Below are 17,127 nucleotides of genomic sequence, written 5' to 3' on the forward strand. Positions count from 1 at the left end.
GACCACACAGCAGCAGCAGCAGCAAGCATCCATCCATCCAATGATCAATTAATTGATCGAGCTGTAGCAATGGCGGCGAGATGGGTACTGTGGGTGGCGGTGGTGGCGGCGGCGGCGATGGCGGGGGCGGCGGCGGGGGACTTCGCGGCGGACAGGGCGGAGTGCGCGGACAAGCTGATGGGGCTGGCGACGTGCCTGACGTTCGTGGAGGAGAAGGCGACGGCGAGGGCGCCGACGAGGGACTGCTGCGCGGGGCTGGGGCAGGTGGTCGCCGGCAGCAAGAAGTGCCTGTGCGTGCTCGTCAAGGACCGCGACGAGCCCGCCCTCGGCTTCCGCATCAACGTCACCCGCGCCATGGACCTCCCCTCCCTCTGCTCCATCCCCGCCACCTTCTCCGACTGCCCAAGTACTCATCGCTCTCTTCCCATTAACACACTAACCTAGAATTAATTAGTTAATTAGTTAGCCAGTTCGATTCATCACTTGGCTGTTTCTGGGATTGGTAGCCGGCCGCAACCAAAATTTATTTTTGAAGCTTCGTTTTAGATTTGGTTAATTAGTTTTTAACTTTTGTTTCCCAGTTGAGTCGATCTTTTATAAACCGCTAAAATAACTTAATTTTATTGGTTCCGTTTATGTTTTTACGCAGCACAGTTCATACTTTGCATTGCACGGCGTACTCAGATACTCGTATCTTTTCATTTATATTTATAACTTATGCTTATAAATTAAAAATTAAATTTTAGAAGTGATTTTGGAGCTTTTGTTCTTAGATCAGAATAACACATATAAAACTATTTTTTATAAATTATTTATTTTTATTTGTTAATAAGTCAAGTTTCGTTTATACGATAAGACAGCCAATCTAGTTAGATTCGTGGGTGCATGCTGCAAATTAATCGGTCTAGAATCTAGACGGTAGTACCGGTACGCACGTATAATTTTGGTTGGAATATCGTTGGCCTGTACCCTGTACAGTAGGAGTACAACTACATATATCGATCTTGATCTGGTGAATTGAATGAAACACTAACCTGGAGTTGGTGTTGGACCATGTACATGCTAATTAGCCTTTTGTCGTGCCTGCACACCGTACAGTAACACGTACCTTAAAATGCACGGCCAATCTAGCTTTAGCAGGGCCCGACAGATCGACCAAATAATTAAGTACTACCACAACAACTTTCTTTACTAAATTTGCCATAGAAATCAGAGAGCACCTCTCTCTTTTTGTGTGATGCTATTTTCATTGCCATGCTTAATTATTAATCTGTTGGTTTTTGTTCATGATCAGTTATCTCTTGGGCAACTAACTAATCATTAAATGCTTGATAATTTGGATGGGCGTGTGCAGAGTTGCTGAACATTTCGTCTGACTCCAAGGAGGCAGAGATCTTCAAGCAGTACGCGAGGGAGCACGAGTCCAGCGACGGCACCAAGGCTGCTCCTGCCGCCGCTGCTGCTGCCACCGGTAATAACCAGTTTCATGGTCTCATCGAACAAATAATAAAATAATAATCAACTTGATTGATTGATTTCCTTCCATATCATCACATAACCAAAAACGCCTTGTGAGTAATCACAGTAGTTTGTTACACTTTTTTTTTTGTTGAAAAACATAGTTTACACTGCTTGACAAGAAGAAATAATTACACGGCGAACTCGTGTTTCAGGATATTTATCTTTTTATGGCTTATACAAATAACAATTTGATCTGGCTTGGGAAGAATGAGAGGGATGTGAAGGGTTGGGGGATTTTTTAGGGTTTTTAGAGAGGTATCGTACCATCAATGATTAAATTGTCATTATTCCAACGTTCTTCATCGTGATGAAGGTAAATTATAAATGTTTTTCCTACGTTGATTGCCATGTCGGGAGTCAGCCTAGGTCAAATGAGGTTTAGACCCGCTACGAATCATCAAATCAAGATTATGGATCTAGATATGAAGTTTTTAAATTCATATACCTAAGCGACACCCGGCTCTCAAGTTTAAAAACCGTTCGTATATTTTACTATATATATAGAAATTTTATTTATAAATTATTTTTTATTTATAAATATAACGTCAGATTCTTTTGCCTTTTGTCTCTACCACCGTGGGGTGCCATGCCGCGCGTGCACGATCGAGTTAAAGTCGAGAAAGCAACAGCAAACGCTGGTACTACACTAGCTGCTGCATTCATGCCTGATGTAGTGCAGTGACACGAGAAATCAATGCCGTCCTCTCCTCCATAGTAGTAGACCTCAGCAACCTCCATGTATGGTCGTCCATGAACTACTACTACTATTCAGTTTATGTACTTGTAGTCTTGTACAGTGTACACTGGATACTGTACCGGAAACTTTGCAGCTAGCAGCAGAGCAGAGTACGCTCTACTATGCTCGGAATTTTAGACCAGATCATGCAGCTGCTGCTTGAATGTTAGGTAGTGTTTAGCTTGAGAAAATTTTTGGGAGAAGTATCACGTTAAATGTTGAAAGGGGTTTTTGGACATAAATGAAAAAACGAATTTCACAGCTAGCCTAGAAACCGCGAGACGAATCTTTTGAGCCAAATTAATCCATTATTAGCATATGTTGGTTACTGTAGCACTTATGGCTAATTATAGACTAATTAGGCTCAAAAGATTCGTCTCAAGATTTCTTCCGTAGCTATGCAATTAGTTTTTTAGTTCATCTATGTTTAATGCTTTATTTAGGTATCCAAAAATTCAATATGATGTTTTTAGAAAAAAAATTTAGAAATTAAACAAGGCCTTAATCTGGCTTCATGACCGAATCTCAGCCGTCCATCTCAAGATCGAACAACCAATTAAAACTCTTTTGGAGCATAGGCGGATCTACTATCGGGGCTAGGGGCTTCAGTCCCTCTTACCCGATCTGTGTTATTAAAGTCTTCTTAGTCTTCACAACAAAATTTCTAGAATTATTAAAGAGAAGAAAGATCTAAAAATAGTTTTCTTTTCGTTCAGTCACTCCTAATATTTTTTTTTCCGCCACTGTTTGGAAAGTAGGATTTTTACATGAAACTGTTCATCTTTTTTCTGTAGAAACCCATGAAATTTCTTTGTTCAGGCCAAGCACGCATGTTTATACCAGGCTCTCATTCTCATTCGTGCGCATGTGTGGCGTCTGCAGGTAGCGCGGGCACGGCGGCGTCCACGGGCGGCGCCGGCGACGGGCAAAGGCGGCGCAGCTCGCTCGCCGTCGCCGCGGCGGTGCTCGCCGCCGCCGTGTTCGGCCTCGCCGTCGCCTGAAGGGGGGCGACGGACGGACGGACAGCAAGACGGTCGATCGGGACCGTACGTCTTGCTTTGAGATCCGTGCTGACGACGACGCTCCAGCACCGCCACCGCCGGCAAGGCCATGGCGACCCCGGTTGTACTGTCTAGTGTCTACCCAGCTGCCTCCTCCTCCTCCCTGTGCTGCTGGAGGGGCTTTCCAGGCTGGCCCTCTTTAAATGTGAAGAAGCAGAGATTATTGGTTGTTGTTTGATTAATTAGTTGCCTGTCTGTTCCTATTTTAATCGGATTTGTACTGTTTTTGTTTTATTCCGTGGTTGTATGGGTTGTGTTCAGGAGATTTGCAATGGCAGGGTATGTATGTAGTAGTAGAAGTTTACTTGACAATGTGTCCTTTTTCTTGAAAGGTTCTCTTATGATAATTTGCTATGGGTTGAGGGAAAAGACCCAGTTCTTCTACTGTCTGATGATCAAGCTTGCAGTTAAGTAGATTTCACAAAATAAAAAGCTTGCAGTTAAGTTCCGAATCCGTTCTCAATGCAGACATCGAACTTTTGCATTTTCAATATATATTAAAAAAATTATTATACTCAATATGTAGTCAAACCTGGGCAGTAATAGATTTGCCATTGAAAGTAATTTCATATGGCTGTATTTTTAATAAGTTTTATAAATGTATAATTGGAAAAAAGTAACTATGAGACGTGCATCAGAGACAGACTGTTTCCAAAATGATATTGGTGGTCATTGTCAGTATATTTGTAAACAAACTATAATTTATAAATAAAACTTTTATATGTGCATTCTTATTGATTTGAAATACTGAAAAATAAACTATGATAACAAATCTTCCAAAATCAACTCTAATTTAATATTGAAAATTTAAATTTTAGCTTATATGTGTAAATATAAACGAAAAGAAATGTATAAATAAAACATAAATCGCTTAAAACAAAACAAATACTAATTTCATTCCATAATATAAGGCAAAACCATTTTTTTCTTTTTCCTATAATATAAGACGTGCATATAAGTATGTATTAAATAATATATTTTTTATCATCAATACATCTAGTCACATTACATACATGTATACACGTATCTAGGTAATCTAAATAAGAAATAAGAAGTTAGTTATAACTTTTAGAGTAATCTAAACAGTGTAAAGCCACCGGTGTGTACTAAACAAGAAGACTCATGCTCGTTAGCAGCTTTATGCTACAGCCGGTTGCGCTACCCGGTAGCCTGTAGGGTATGATTTATAATTTTACATATTTATATAAAAATTCTAAATAAAAAGTATTAAACGTAAATGTAAAATTCTATATCTTTGTTATATCTTTGTTCGTATGAAAAAGTTTTAGAAGTACTACTTTTGGAGAGTGAGATGATTAGATGAACCATAACATAAGTAGTAGTACACGTGTATTTATTCTCTTTTTTTTTTGAACAACTGTATTTTTCTCTTTGAAAATTCTCTTGCCGTGTGCTGTATGTATAGAAGTCTTTAGATAAGCTTTGGTCCTCCACATGTCAATTAAAAAACAGAAAACAAAAACAAAAACAAAGAAGAGTGAAGGAAAAACCCGAGCCCCTAGCCCCGAAGCAATTCGAAGAACAGCTAGTGCCTTTCCTCCTCCGGCAACCGTCCAACTCAACTCCTCATTATTCCACTTCCCCAAACAAAAACCTCCCCAAAATTCTTTTTTCCCCCGAAACACCCGAAAAATTGAGCGAAGCTGCGCGAGCTGAGCTCTCGATCGAGCTTCGTAATCGACGGGGGAGGAGGAGGAAGGGGAAGGGAGGGCGCGCCGGCGGCGATGGCGTCCGCCAAGTCGTCGAGGTCGCGCCCGGCCGGCCACTCCGGCGTGCTGCCGGCGAACGCGACGGCCGGCGCCGGCGACGGCGGGGTGCCGCTCGCCGACAAGCTGAAGATCTTCAAGACCGACAACTTCGACCCTGACGCGTACGTGCAGTCCAAGTGCCACGCCATGAACGAGAAGGTGAGGGGTTGCTCTCCTTTCGTGGAACGGGGTAGAGAGAGAGTAGGGAAACTGGAATTTTGGTTGAAAAGGTCGCACCTTTTGCTGGTGTGTGTTCGAGAGGTGTAAAGGGATATATGGGGCCTCAGGTTTTTTTCTCCTTCCCGTTTCATTCGAGCTATCGAAGTGCGAATTGAGCGTTGCTAGGATTGCATTTCAGGGAGAATGGTGAATTGGTGGTCGCATGGGATTAGCTATGTTATGGCGGTGTCAAGTTGTGCTTGAATTTGTCATGTTCAAATACTGGACTGAATTATGGAACTCTCCTGTGCGAAAAAAAATATTGTTTCTGCCCTATTCTGACAAAATTTCCGGTTGCGCTGCATGCTTGCATAGATGAAATGAGATCGAATTACGTTAGGGAATAACCTTGAATTCGCGTCTGTCTGGAGGTTGGAGGGAGCGCTGAAGGAGAGTGATGTTAGTTTATTAGGTTTTTGTTATCTGCTAGCGAAGTGGCTACATTTAGATTTATACATATTTGCAATATGCGTTTATAGAAATGGAGTGTGTACTGTATTATGGTGGTTCTGGTTACGATCATGTTTTACTTTTGTAAGACTAAGTTTTTTTAGTTGTAGAGAGTTGATATTTATTGTATGAGATGAATGGTTGCCTTTAAATTGCTTTCGCCTATTGTATTGTGTTGGAGGCCAATTCTGCCCTTAGTTATCAAAGGATTTGGGTAGCACCGTATGGATGATTCTACACATCTATGTTCTCTGCATGAGTCATACTCTAACTTAAAACCTATTTTGCAGTGGTGCCATATCATGCATACATGCAATTTCTGAGGCTGTTATTCAAATGTTGAGTTTCGCTTGGATGCTCTCTCTCTCTCTCTCTCCTTTTTTTTTCAAAGCATACCGAGCTTGAAGTATTACTTTGGTAAATGCACTTCATGCTTACAAAAATCTAACAGGGCTGATGCTCAAAAACTGTGACAGGAAATAAGACACCTTTGTGCTTATTTGCAAGAACTAAAGAAGGCTTCTTCTGAAGAGATGCGTAGAAGTGTTTATGCGAATTATGCTGCATTCATCAGGTGTGAACACAATTGTTGAACTTTTAATCTAACACAAGGGAGTATATCCTTGGATTCAAGACTATTGTGTCTGATTATTCTCACATTCTTATTATTTTTGTTTGTCTGAAATGGTTATGCCTGCTATCTTTGTCCACTGCTAATCTTTGGCCGCTCAACTGTTGCATTCCATAGCTGTTTATAGAATTTTGAATTAACATTTTGTAAAAACTCACAAAACAATGAATTATTGACGATAGGCAGCGGATTTGTTCTGTTGTTTCAAGTGGATGCTGGAGTACTGGTGTTTTTATTGTCATTTCTGCAAAATTGTATGCATATCTCATAAAACTTGTTGCATGCGAAATAAATGAATGTATTTTTTCACATCTGGATTTTCTTGGTTTCTGTTAGTTACTTCATGTGTTCGTCCTTTGTTTTATCCAGTTCATAACTTTGGGATAAAATGTCTATAACCCAATCTCCTGTTTTCAGAACATCAAAGGAGATATCAGATCTTGAAGGGGAGCTGCTATCTGTCAGAAATCTGCTGAGTACACAGTCAGCTCTAATTCATGGTCTATCCGAAGGGGTTCAGATTGACTCCTTAACTTCAGGGCCTGAAGGTTCTGAAGAAGAGTGCATATCCACAGATGAAGACCAGGAACCCTCAGAAATACAGAACTGGTGTACAGATTTCCCTGAGATGCTTGATGTTTTGCTAGCCGAGCGAAGAGTGGATGAAGCATTGGATGCTTTGGATGAAGCAGAACGTGTTGTTACTGATGAAAAACAGAAACAGACACTAACCACAGCTGACATTCTGGCCTTGAAGAGGACTATCTCTGATAATCGTCTGAAGTTGGCAAATCAGCTAGCAGAAGCTGCTTGCCAGTCTTCTACTCGTGGTATTGAACTTCGTGCTGCAGCTTCTGCTCTCAAGAGACTTGGCGATCGACCCCGTGCTCATAGTTTGTTGCTCAGCGCACACAACCAGAGGCTTCAATGTAACATGCAAACTATACATCCATCTAGCACATCACACAGTGGGGCATACACTGCATCTCTTGCGCAGCAAGTTTTTACTGTTATAGCCCAGGCTCTCAGTGACTCTGTAGAATTGTTTGGTGATGAACCGTCTTATATGTCCGAACTGGCTACATGGGCTACAGAGCAGGCAATGTCTTTTGCTCTACTTGTAAAGAGGCATGCTTTAGACTCTTGTGCAGCTGCTGGGGGCTTGCGAGCTGCTGCTGAATGTATTCAGATCGCACTTGGTTATTCTTCCTTGCTGGAAACTCGCGGTTTGTCACTTTCATTTATTCTGATGAAGCAATTCGAACCCTCTGTTGAGCAAGCACTGGAGTCCAGTTTGAGAAGAATTGAAGAGAGTACTGCTGCTTTAGCTGCAGCTGATGAATGGGAACTTACCTATCCTCCATCTGGTATAAGGACATTTTCTAGACCATCTGCTAGTAGTTTGGTGCTCCAACCTAAGCTCTCAAGCAGCGCCCATCGCTTCAATTCAATGGTCCAGGTAATGATCTATTGCTTGACAAATGTTTCCAGCCTTTGTATTTGGGATTTGTACATAAAACTATTCTTCTTTTGATGGTTTACTCTATATTTTGCAGGATTTCTTTGAGGATGTTGGCCCACTGCATAGTTTACAGTTAGGTGGTTCTGCAATGGATGGGCTTCTGAAAATATTCAATTCATATGTCAATTTGCTCATAAGTGCTTTACCAGGCTCACTGGATGATGAAGCGAATCTAGAAGGCTTAGGAAATAAGATTGTTAGAATGGCAGAGACTGAGGAACAGCAATTAGCATTGTTCGCCAATGCATCCTTACTAGCTGAAGAGTTGCTACCTAGAGCAGCTATGAAGTTGTCGTCTGTAAACCAGACCAGTATGAATGATATTCGTAAAAAAGGTGTAGACAGGCAAAACCGTGTAGCAGAGCAGCGAGAGTGGAAAAGGAAGCTGCAACGTGTAGTGGACAAAGTTAAAGATAGTTTCTGCAGACAGCACGCCCTTGATCTTATATTCACGGAAGAAGGTGACACCCATCTGAGTGCAGATATGTATATCAGTATGGATAATAGGGTTGAAGAACTAGAATGGGTTCCATCTCTAATTTTTCAGGTTCGTACAACTTTTCACCGTTAACAACTACCTGGATAAACATTATCGCTTATATTCATTTGAAGAGTGAGGTTCATTATGACATTCATCATTGAGTTAGTTATTTTATGAGCTCATTGATTTTAGATGAATTGTGGTAGAATGAGTAAACCAAACCGTTTTTCTGAATCTGTCATCTATAGAACTTCCTTTCTTGTTTATATGGTAAAAATTGCATCCAGCTTGCAACTATTTTCCTAGTTATTGCTTGTGCTATTTATGTTGGCATTTTTAGACCATCATTAACAAGACAAACCAGATTGTAAAACCAACAAGGCAAAAATACTGAAATATAGTGAACTAGGATCTCTGCTTTTGTTCAGAGTGGTGACCAAAACACATTTTGGCAGCTAGCTGTCTTGTAATCTTGTTATAAGAAATGCTTTATTTAGAAAATCGAAACCCAGAAAAATATGCACTTAGAAAAATCTAACGAAGGTACTAATTTTGAATTGGATAATAGACCTTCCGTATTTTTGTCAGGCAGAAATTTTGGTAACGTAAAGCAGATGGCAACTCATGGAACTTGGGCAGTCATGCTGCACCTTTCAAATCTGCCCAAGAAACTTTTCCTTTCTGCATCAACTCATTTATATTGTTGCAGGAATTATATGCAAAGTTAAACAGGATGGCGAGCATTGCTGCAGATTTGTTTGTTGGTAGGGAAAGGTTTGCTACATTCCTACTGATGCGGCTTACAGAGACAGTCATGCTATGGCTATCAGAGGACCAGAACTTTTGGGAAGAGATTGAAGAGGGACCAAGGGGTCTGGGTCCCCTTGGACTTCGGCAGGTGAGCTCCGTTTGTCTTCTTTTGATCTGATTACGCCAACTATTGTTCTTATTCTCACCTTCTTTTTCAGTTCTATCTGGATATGCAATTTGTCATCCTTTTCGGGCAAGGCCGTTTCTTATCTCGGCATGTACATCAAGTGATACTGAAAATCATTGATAGAGCGATGGCAGCATTTTCTGCTACAGGAATGAACCCTGATAGGTGTGTCACTCCCTCTAATTTCAAATAATTGACATCAGTTACTATTTATTTGGTAACTTTGACCATTTGTTTTTTTTGTATAAGTATTGTGTATATCGAAAAATATATTATATTAGTTATGTATGACATATAAATTACAACAATACAACTTTCACTAATTATCAATTGATTTTTTAAATGTTATTAATGGTCAAAGTTAAAACAACAATGGTCAACGGTGACAAGTAAATGAAAACGGAGGGAGTATTATCTAACAGACATTCCCTTATCATTTCAAGGTTTAACATTTATGCACATTGTACTGTAATAGCAACTAGATGCCTGCATGTGTTTTGCTCCACATATTACAATTGTGTTATATATTCCTCCAATACCAGAAACTGGCTGGCGTAAGCTAGCAATTATGCAATTCTCGGTTTTATTCCCCAAGGCTGCTGGCCTTCAAACTGAAGATGATGACATACCTACTTATTGTCTGCAGCGTCCTTCCAAGCGACGACTGGTTCATCGACGTTGCTAATGACACCATCAGTAGGATCAGTGGCAAGGCTCGAACTGCCAATGGAGACAGGGAGGTGAACAGCCCGACAGCCTCCGTTTCAGCGCAGTCTATATCATCGGTCAGATCCCATGGCAGCTCCTAGTGTGCATGGTAGGCTGGTAGACTTTCTAGCTATGTGACTATGTCCTGTAGAGAAGTATGAAAATTAGTTTCTTTGTTTCCCTTTTGTAATTTTATATCCCTTGTAGTTGTATCTTCTGGCTCTTTTTTCCCATTTGTATCTACTATGATGTTGATGCTAGCATAGGTTGATGATGGGTGATTTGTTTCAGACCTCCTTTGGATGAGCCTCAATCCCAGTCCATCCATGTGTATCCACTGGGATTCTGAACTAAAATTCAGGAGTTTTTTTACCGTCCTTAAAAAATATCTCGATGTACCATATTTTTTTATGTAAAAATTAAGTACCTTATGATACAAATGTATTAAGGCACCAAATTTCTGCACTAAAATTTTTGGTACATCAAGATATTTTTTAAGGATGGTAAAAATAAAAGCCCAAACTGGATGGTAAAAAAAAGCCCGAAATTCAGAGTCAAATTCATGGATAGACTTGAATTATGTTTATTCCAAAGGAGCCATATGGAAAAATCTTTGAATTGAATTGATTGTACATAGATAAATCTTTGAATTGAATTGATTGTACATAGATGTGACTTAGTAAATTTGGTGAGGACTATTAGAAGCATGCTGTCATTTGTCGACTATTCTATTACGCGTGGACTGCCACTTGAGTCCTGACTTTCGTGCTGATTTGTTCGTCCGAAAGAGTTTGTCCTATGGCTTATGCCTCCTCATTTTCTGTTAGCAAGTCCCCGAATCAATAATAAACAGTGTGTTCCATAAATATAAATATAAATATATAAGTTTCTTCATAAAATCACATAAATCCATTTTTTAAAAGTTTCAGTAGTTAATATTCAATATTATGCATTAATGACCTATCTTGTTTGCCTGTCATGGATAAGCTTTAGCTAGAAGCTGAATCAACCACTGCCTAAGGCTGATGTTGAAATCTAATTATCTAAGAGAGAGGGATCCAAATCTGCGGCGCCTGCTTGGTAGAGCTCCAAGTCTAAAGATAGGAATATATTTATTACTGAGGAAAGTTAACTAAATGTGCCTAATTTTTGGCTTTTGAAGAGAATAAGCGAAAAGATATATTGTAAACAAAAAAAATTGTGAATAAAATTTTTATATATGTTCCTAGTGATTTAAAAGCCAAAGCTGAAAATATACTATGATAAATAAAAACCTCAAAATCTGATTAAAAATTTAAATTTTGGCTTATAAGCATAATTATAAGCCAAAAGACGAGGGATATACATTTTTGGAGCAGATAAATCAACTCTACTATTAAAAAAGAGGATCCGATAACATTTGGTTTGGCTCCCGCTCTATAAAAAAGATAGAGGAGTTAAGACATCGACAAATAGATCTAATGTCAGTATCAATGGGGGTTTCGTGAAGGTGTCATACATATTAATTAGGTGATACATTAGCACAAAAGGGAATATTTGCATGAAACTATAAGGAGAGAGAGATGGAATTCGTTTAATAGACATGAAACGTTTGTGCACCGTTACCAAGCCCTCGGTAACACAGTAAAACTCATATTGAGGGGTTTGAGGTGTTTCATGCCATCAAACTTTCGGCAGTAATTAAATGCTTTATTTAGATTTGAAAATGATATAATAAAATATTGCACTGTGAGTGAGTAGTTATTTCATCGAGCTAGCATGTAGTGATACTGGGCACCAAGATGCAATGAACAGGCACTACCTGCCAACCATTGACTTGCACCTTTTATTCCTCCCACAGTGTGGTCGTTTTCCAATTTGTATGGTGGGTTACCAAAGAATTATTAATGACTTCAATAATTCACTTCCTTTGGGGCCTTGGAGAGCAAGAACTCACACTCCATGACCCGGTCATCTCTACCAGACCGTAACCCCGTCCACGTCATGCATTAAGTCAGTCAACGATGACGACGATTTACCAATCTCCACCCATCACGCGATCCGACGGCCGGGATCATCCGACGCGCTGCCACTTGACAGATCGGGACATGGTTGAAAGTGCATTGCCTCTCGCGATCCATCCCATTTCACCAACCGCAAATTGATTTTTTAAAAAAGTGATTAACAACTCTCCAAAGAAGAAGAGGTAATTATCAAAGCGTGGGTGATGATTATCCATGGAAACCACCCGAAGACCTGATAAACTTTCGGTCTTGTTCGTCATAATTGATTATTACTATCATCGTTTTTTTACTGTTAATTTTTACGTGTATGTTTGGTCATGCATTCTATTTAAAAATTTATATAAATATATAAAATATAAAGTTGTCTTAATAATAAATTAAATTATAACAAAATAATTAATAATTATATAACTTTTTAAAAAAAGATAAATGGTCACGTATATTTAAAAGTCAACGACGTCAAATAAATAAAAGATACAAATAAGTACTAACGTAAGCTTTTTATTGTGATCTAATGTTTGAAACCTTCAAAGCTTCACAAAAGTTTAACTCCAAATTTGCTTTTCCACACTTCTTATATAAAATTGCATATTTCCATTTGGCGCTCAAAATATCGAGCTCATCACCCATGGCCATGTCGAGGCCGTCGTCGTCGCCGCTGTTGCTCGTCCTGACGGCGGCGCTCGCCGCGCTGGTCTCCACCTGCGTCGCCGACCCTGAGCCGGTGCAGGACTTCTGCGTGGCCGTCCCCCCTGCCGGCGGCGGCGCCGCCGCCTACCCCGGCTTCCCGTGCAAGCCGGCGTCCGCGGTCGTCTCCGACGACTTCTTCTTCGCGGGGCTCGCCGGCGCCGGCAGCACCGACAACGCGTTCGGGTCCAGCGTGAAGCCGGGGAACGTGCTGTCGTTCCCGGGGCTGAACACGCTCGGCCTCGCCATCAACCGCGTCGACCTCGCCCCCGGCGGCGTCAACCCGCTGCACAGCCACCCGCGCGCCGCCGAGCTGGTGCACGTCGTCGCCGGGCAGGTGCTCGTCGGGTTCGTGAGCACGGCGGGGAAGTACTACTCCAAGGTGCTCACCGAGGGGGAGAGCTTCGTCATCCCGCGCGGGACGATGCACTTCCAGTACAACGTCGGCAACGCCTCCGCCCGCGCCATGACGGTGTTCAACAGCCAGCTCCCCGGTGTCGTGGGCGCCGCGGCGGCGCTGTTCGGCGCCGACCCGGAGATCCCCGACGCCGTCCTCGCCAAGAGCTTCCAGGTCGACGCCGAGATCATCAAGCTCCTCAAGTCCAAGTCCAGAAAGTGACGCGCTTCTGCCCGATGGAGACCATGGCTAGCTGCAGCTTTCTCTTTGCTTTTAGTTTCACGTTTGATATTAAATCGCATTCGATGACTTGAAATTTGAATCCTCCTGAGCAAATCACTCAAATGTATCAAATTCTGAATTCGAAAAAAGTTTTTTGCGTTGCATCTGATCTTCACGCGTCTTCTTATCTTGTTCCACCATGACAGTAGAACGAGCCGCCGCTCTCCGTCCCTCATGGAAATCTTCGTTAGTGTGGATGAATAGCGAGGGGAGCGGCCATGGGCGACGGCGAAGCAGGCGTTGACGCCGACGGACGCGCTACCCGGACTTGAGGAGTCAGGAGGACCGACCGGACGAAACAGGAAGAGACAGGAAATGGCCAACTACTACATTAATTATTTTTTTTGCAACTGCTATAATAATATATTTATATATTTACCATCTTACTTGTCTCAAATGCCACATATGAGAGTAGCAAATACCCCCTCTATCCCTAAATAAGATAAATTTATTTATATTCCTTAACGATAAAATCGGATATAAAAACCATTACAAATTGAGACACTCAATACTATCGAGATGATTTCAACTATAGTGGTATACTAACTAAAAATAGGTTGCATTCTTGGCTTATTCCTCAGTGTTTTCATCCTCCTCTATACCTTATCTTCTTACCTCTTGTCAGACCAACGTTATGTCTCTGTAGCAACTACGTCTTAGGTATCTCCTATAAAATATTCTAATATTTTTTTGTCGTTTTACATATTTGTTTGGTTTGTGTTTTTTTCAATGCCATGTCAACGCCCCACGGATAAAGACCAGATCAAATACTACGTTGGTTGAAATTTTTATCAATACTATGTTAGGGCTCGATTTGTAATCTAGATTATTGAGTTAGATTACTGTAAACTAGATTGTTATAATCTATAGTAGAATAAGTTGTGAGTTATTTTTTATAGATTATTAGAGTCTAGATTATTGGATTTGCAAGTCTAAAGAGGGATAAAGAAAGAGTGGAGTGGCATGATGGGTAATTTTTCACTCAATAGTCTGGAAAAAGCTCACCTAAATGAGCTTATCAGATTATAATAAGCTGGACTCCAGATTATAATAAACTACTTTAGTAAGTTATATGTTTTTTTAGCTTACTCTCGATAATATGGATTATAATAATCTCCGGAGCAAAGAAACAGGGCCTTGCACTGGTATTGAATTATTGATAGTTAGACACTATATCCGGTTTGCAGTTGAGGGACGTAAATAAAACTTAACTCAAGAGTTGAATGAAGAAAAAACGGACCTTTTCCTCTAGAACAAGAGCTAAAATGCAAACAATCCCCTTTGGGCCACGGTACTCAACTAATTGGGCCAAATGCTGGTGTAGATAACTTCAGTTCCAGGCTTTCAGCCCCATGACGATCTTGGAACCAGAGTCTTCCAGAGACCAGAGCCGTGCATGTGCAAGAACAATTTATCAAAAAAAAAAAAAGCAAGAACAACACCAACTCATCTAAAAACAAGACCAGTTGCTGAATGCCAGGTTGCAAAAAAGAAAAATAAAGCGATCAAATGTATGGCCTGCATAAACATACATACGTGGGCATACACATATATTTATATGCTACCATATTGTCTTTGTAACGGAATTTTATTAAAAAATATCATTAGCATATTATTAAAATAGAGTTAATAAAAGTGGTTTGATATATAGATTTTATTTATTTTTTCAAAAAATAGAATGGAACAGATGACAAATTCACCACCGTACATCACCATCACTGCCCCTCTTTATAAGAATATAGATAGACACCAGTGATTTTTTTTTGTCTTTTTCATGTAAAAAGTTAAATAACATATTTGTGAACAAAACAAGTAAATGAAAAATGTTATATATATATTCTTAGCGATATAAATTATAAGACCGAAAATAAACTGAGATTAAAAACCTTAAAATTAATCCAAACTTAAGATTAAAAATTTAAATTTTTATTATTAAGTGTAAGTAAAAATGAGAAGACGGTCCGACACACTGGTCATACGGGTTGAGACACCAACAAAAGTTCACGACGCCGCGGCACACGGCGCACGTAAGCTGCTGGAAGGCGGCGATCTTATCGAGTGAACGAGCCGTCGTCCTCCCTCTCCGCCGTTGCCAGCGAAAATCACTGCCCATCGGCCAGGAGCCCGGGGCCCATCCGGCGTGAGACCGCCACTTCAAGATCACCGCGGTTTGCACGCTTCTGCCCCTCTCACGGTATAGTTTCACCGACGACAACTCAACTCGAAGAGTTAACAACTCTCGAAAAGATATCCCTGATCGATGCTGCGAAATGATGATTATACAGTACACGGAATTACCACCCTAAAGACCTGTCAATCTCTCACTCTAACTGAAGTCATTAGCGATTAATACTACACTGGCAGAGAGTTTTTTTTATCTAACTAGGATGTCAGCCCGCGGATATGCACGAGCTTAATGGTGTAAAAATGTACAAACATATTTTTGAAGATAAGTTTTAAATAGGTATCTTGGGTATTTAAATACTTTTTATTATTAGTTACACTAACAATCAGTTACATATTTAGCTATTAAAACTTTAAATCTACATTACACTCTTCTAAAATATAAACATTTCTAATGTTTGAAATCTGTACCACAGTATAAATATTATGGGACATTGATTTTGATGCACAAAAATCCAATCAATTTCAATCAATCAGATGGTTGGGAGGAGAACATAATAAATTCAAATTTTGATTACAAGGGTGGTTGAAAAGGAATCTTTTCTCACGTTAGTATTCACCATTGCGTATATTTTTGAATGGAGGGAATATACGATGAACAGACCAGCATCGCACCATTGTGTCTTTTCCTTGTCATGTGCATAATCAGTACACATAGATTGTGAGTATTTTATTTTAATAATACCGGAAGTTAATCTGCTTGGTTGTTTATTAAATAGGACAATATATATTTCAAACTGATTTTTTGTGCTACTATCATATAAAAAAATACAATGGGTGTACCATGTCTCCGGGAGCATGTTCACATAAACTTTTGTGTAAAATGTTGGGATACTGTGTTCTTTCTTCAATGATTTTTTTATAGCTATTTAATAATACAAATAATAGAATTAACTATTATAAAGTTGAACATCTACTTTTAAAAAGGTACGTTGACGAGCTTCTATATACAATCTTTTTTAAAAAAATATGTTATTTACAAATTAACGAAAAACCGAGAATAAGTTGGCTTGGAAAACGAAGCCTTACATCTACGTTATTTTTATTTGAATAAAGATAACCTTTTGTGCAAACTATTCTTTAAACATCTATTTTCTATCAAAGATTTCAATCCCCTTTCACTCATACCCTAATTGAGTAATTTGAATAAGATTCCCATAAAAATCCTACAAAATCTTCATCATGCAGCCGCCAAATCATGATCCAACGGCCAGGATCATCCGACGTCTGATGCCTCTTGACAAATCGCCAAAGTAGAAAGCTTCGCCTTTCAACATAGTTCCTCTCTAATTTCACCAGCCACAAATTGAAGAGATGGAGTTCTTAATAACTCTCTAAAAGATAGCAATTGATGCAGCGAGATGATGATTGCGTACGGACTTATCACCCCAAGGCTTGTCAATCTCTCACCCTAGCTAAATAGTAGTGATCAAATTTTCGAACGATTTCAAAGATTTAGACAGTTCAAAGTCCTCCAAAGATTTGTCATTCCCTCGCGTCCTATATAACGTTGCACCGGAAGATCGAGCTCGTCACTCG

At 40.0% G+C, this 17,127-nt stretch overlaps 3 protein-coding genes across 3 annotated transcripts; all 3 read left to right on the top strand.

The window, feature by feature from the left end:
- On the top strand, positions 1 to 3,702 carry LOC102702273 (non-specific lipid transfer protein GPI-anchored 13). The gene is made up of 3 exons (XM_040522796.1): positions 1 to 406; positions 1,355 to 1,471; positions 3,140 to 3,702. The coding sequence occupies exons 1-3, from the start codon at positions 70 to 72 to the stop codon at positions 3,256 to 3,258; spliced, it is 573 nt and encodes a 190-aa protein (XP_040378730.1). The 5' UTR covers positions 1 to 69; the 3' UTR covers positions 3,259 to 3,702.
- Positions 3,703 to 4,792: 1,090 nt separating this feature from the next.
- LOC102702551 (exocyst complex component EXO84B-like) lies at positions 4,793 to 10,757 on the top strand. The gene is made up of 7 exons (XM_006651865.3): positions 4,793 to 5,246; positions 6,233 to 6,330; positions 6,805 to 7,846; positions 7,944 to 8,456; positions 9,100 to 9,288; positions 9,359 to 9,492; positions 9,974 to 10,757. The coding sequence occupies exons 1-7, from the start codon at positions 5,064 to 5,066 to the stop codon at positions 10,134 to 10,136; spliced, it is 2,322 nt and encodes a 773-aa protein (XP_006651928.2). The 5' UTR covers positions 4,793 to 5,063; the 3' UTR covers positions 10,137 to 10,757.
- A 1,817-nt stretch (positions 10,758 to 12,574) lies between these two features.
- LOC102718253 (germin-like protein 3-7) lies at positions 12,575 to 13,824 on the top strand. Its single transcript, XM_006650689.3, has one exon. It carries the CDS (start codon positions 12,667 to 12,669, stop codon positions 13,342 to 13,344), a length of 678 nt encoding a protein of 225 aa, XP_006650752.3. The 5' UTR covers positions 12,575 to 12,666; the 3' UTR covers positions 13,345 to 13,824.
- The last annotated feature ends 3,303 nt before the right edge of the window (positions 13,825 to 17,127 follow it).

This window comes from Oryza brachyantha, chromosome 3 (assembly GCF_000231095.2).
Source record: "Oryza brachyantha chromosome 3, ObraRS2, whole genome shotgun sequence".
NCBI lineage: Eukaryota > Viridiplantae > Streptophyta > Magnoliopsida > Poales > Poaceae > Oryza > Oryza brachyantha.